Consider the following 3,152-nt stretch of genomic DNA (forward strand, 5'->3'; position numbering starts at 1 on the left):
AGAAATTAGTTTTCACGATTCTACGTTTGCTGGCAAATAATTTTTCAGATCCAGACTGTCTGTACTGTCATTTTGTAAGTAAAGAAATCTGATGTTTGTGTTCAGACAGTGTAATTATATGCACAAGTTGCTCGCTATTGTACTGATATAAGCATCAGCTCGGCAGCAAGAGACCAACAACAGTAGCAGTCTTTATAGAAACAGACAGAGGACAGCAAAATGAGAATTGTAAGGCTAATCAGACAAAATATGCATCAAAGTCATTACTGTACACCTGCATTACGTGTGTCTGAAACCACTCACTCGCACTGAATTCCACATTTGAGTGAATTCAGACAGCCAGAGACACTACTTTTTGTGTTGCAGTCATGTTGTGAATATGATTAAGAAACTTTTATTTCTTTTTTTTTTTTTATTATCAATGTTGAAAACTCAATGTTGTACTGCTTCATATTTTTGTGGAAACAGTTTTGCATGTATTTTCAGGATTCTTTGATAAATAGAAAGTTCAAAATAACAGCATTTACTTGAAAAATACATCTTTTGTAACATTATAAATGTTTTATGGTCACTTAAAATCATTTTAATGTGTCCCTGCTGAATAAAAATTATGCTGACCTAAAACCTTAACCCATAAAACCTTTTTTTATTTTTTAAATTGATTATTAATATCATTTATTTAATTTTTTGGGTGTTCAGATTTGAAAAAAACTATCACATATGGCAAAAAAAAAAAAATCAGATTTCTGTTGCCAAGCCATAAAGATTGCTGTACTATGATAAATAATATTTTCATTAATAGTGTTTAGTACATTGGTTAAATAATAAGAAGAACACAAGCACAACAAAACAACTACAAACTACACAAAAAGAAACCCAATATCAATTGTAGTAGATGAAAGAAAAGAATAAAGTGATATCTTGTACCTGGTCTGTTTTCGGTACCCGACAGCAACTTCCAGCGTCATGGTGTTTCCAGCATCTCTCCCTCTGAGAAACAAACGCTCAACACAGACCCTGTGGAGGCTCAATCCCTCTTTCATCCCTTTAACACTGAATCCTCTGTTTCTTTTCCCCGCTTCACTCTCAGCTCACACACTCTTTTTCTCGTCTGATGTCTGTAAAGTGACATTTAGCTTCATCTCTGCCAGTAAAGGACTGAAAAATCACAAATCAAATCTAATATCTCAGATTCTTCTCCTGGACAGCAATGAGAAGTACATGGAAACAGAGCAAATGGAGACTTTTTCTAAAGTCTGCCTTTTTTCTGATAAAAAGAAAATGCTGGTTGATGATTTATTTATTTATTTTGCTGGGAGACATTTGTCGTCTCTAGTTTCAGAAGAGATCTCAAAAATGACTAAGTGAATATGATATCTCTATATGCTATGAAATGTATTTGTCATAAAACATGATTGTATTGATCTGGTAAGTCATTATAGGGAAATGCTAGTATTACATAAAAAAAAAAAAAAAAAGGCTAATATTTTTGGATTAAAATGTATGTGAATATGCAATTTCTGAAATGCTATTTGTCTGTTTTTCATCATTTAAATAAACTTTTAGCTTTTCTGCAGTCCTGTGGTGTTATTCTATAGTGTAAATACAAGTGTACAGGCTTCATGTAGTCTCTCATTAAATGAATCCATAACAGTATTCTGCAAATGGAAAACTACATTCAGTAACTGCAAAACTGCATGCATAATAAAAAGATGACTGGGAGGCTCATACGTGAATCTGGGCTGAACCCAATCTGCAAATAAATACTCGACACACTTCTAGTCACGACCATCTGTGAGACAAACATCTGACCTGACCTGACCTGATCTTCTCTCTGAAAACACCTGCTGAACATCGTAAGTATTTGTAGCTTGAACCTTTTGTGTCTTTGTCTCTTTTATGTGTTAGAACACTTAGTAGTAATAAACTGTTGTAATTTAATGTTAAAAACAATGAAACCGTGAAGAATTTGTCTGTTTAAAGGAGTAATAGATTTTCTTTTGCCCTTTTTTTTTCTTTTTTTCTTTTTCCTGCAGACCTGCAAGATGTTGCTTTTATTTTTCTGTCTGCTTTCTCTGAAAGCAGTGGCAACTGAAGGTACATAATTTTACATTAAGAATCACAAATTGGCATGAGCAGGATTTTGTGTGTCTAGTGAAAGAGTTTATTTTGTATTTTGTGTTTTGTCTTGCAGTGGGTCTTGGTAGTAAAGTGCTTCTGTTTCCAACCGAGACGGATTCAAGCTTTGTTAAACTCACTCCTGAAAAGCCACTGAGTCTCTCAGCATTTACTCTCTGCATGCGTGTGGCGACGGCGCTCCAGGGCGAGAGGGAGATCATTCTCTTCGCCTACCGCACACCCGACTACGACGAGCTTAACGTGTGGAGGGAGAAAGATGGCCGCTTGTCCTTCTACCTCAGCGGTGATGGAGCGCTTTTCCGCCTGCCTCCTCTCTCCATCTTCCAGACTCACCTGTGCATCACCTGGGACTCTGCGACTGGTCTTGCTGCTTTTTGGGTGGATGGTCGGCGCAGTGTGTACCAGCTCTATAGGAAAGGTCACTCAGTTCGTCCTGGCGGCACCGTTCTGCTCGGCCAGGACCCTGATAAATATGTGGGTGCCTTTGACGCAGCGCAGAGCTTTGTAGGTGAAATTACAGATTTGTGCATGTGGGATCATGTTCTCCCTAGCAGTCAGATCAAGGCGTTGCATTTAAACCAGGAACCGTATGTGACGAAGGGAAACGTGTTTGACTGGAACACCATCAAATATGAGACCAGTGGAAATGTGCTAGTGGTTAAGTGATACAATAAGTGATAAAATAAGTGATGCAGATCTGATTCCTCCACACAGTTGTGTCAGTCTTAATGATCTGTTTTAATGAGTTACTAAGCTGTAAAGGCTAACCAATAAACTCTCAGCATCACAACTACAGTGTCTGTGCATCATTTGGAAGAAAGAGCTGAATGTTGAAAAAGGGGTTTTAGTGGTTTATGTATTAAATTTGCATTTTACATTACCAGTCAAAAGTTTGGACACTATTTTTAATGTTTTTGAAAGAAGTCTCTTATGCTCATCAAGGCTGCATTTATTTGATAAAAAATACAGAAAAAAAACTAATGGTATTATCTTAATTTACTTTAAAATATAAT

The 3,152-nt window shown here is 36.5% G+C and overlaps 1 protein-coding gene across 1 annotated transcript; it reads left to right on the forward strand.

Moving 5' to 3' along the window:
* The first annotated feature begins 1,763 nt into the window (after window positions 1-1,763).
* Window positions 1,764-2,929, forward strand: LOC311284466 (C-reactive protein-like). The gene is made up of 3 exons (XM_084399516.1): window positions 1,764-1,856; window positions 2,037-2,097; window positions 2,195-2,929. Exons 2-3 carry the CDS (start codon window positions 2,046-2,048, stop codon window positions 2,803-2,805), a joined length of 663 nt encoding a protein of 220 aa, XP_084255642.1. The 5' UTR covers window positions 1,764-1,856; window positions 2,037-2,045; the 3' UTR covers window positions 2,806-2,929.
* Window positions 2,930-3,152: the final 223 nt, after the last annotated feature.

This window comes from Rutilus rutilus (assembly GCF_951802725.1).
Source record: "Rutilus rutilus genome assembly, chromosome: 24".
Classification (NCBI taxonomy): domain Eukaryota; kingdom Metazoa; phylum Chordata; class Actinopteri; order Cypriniformes; family Leuciscidae; genus Rutilus; species Rutilus rutilus.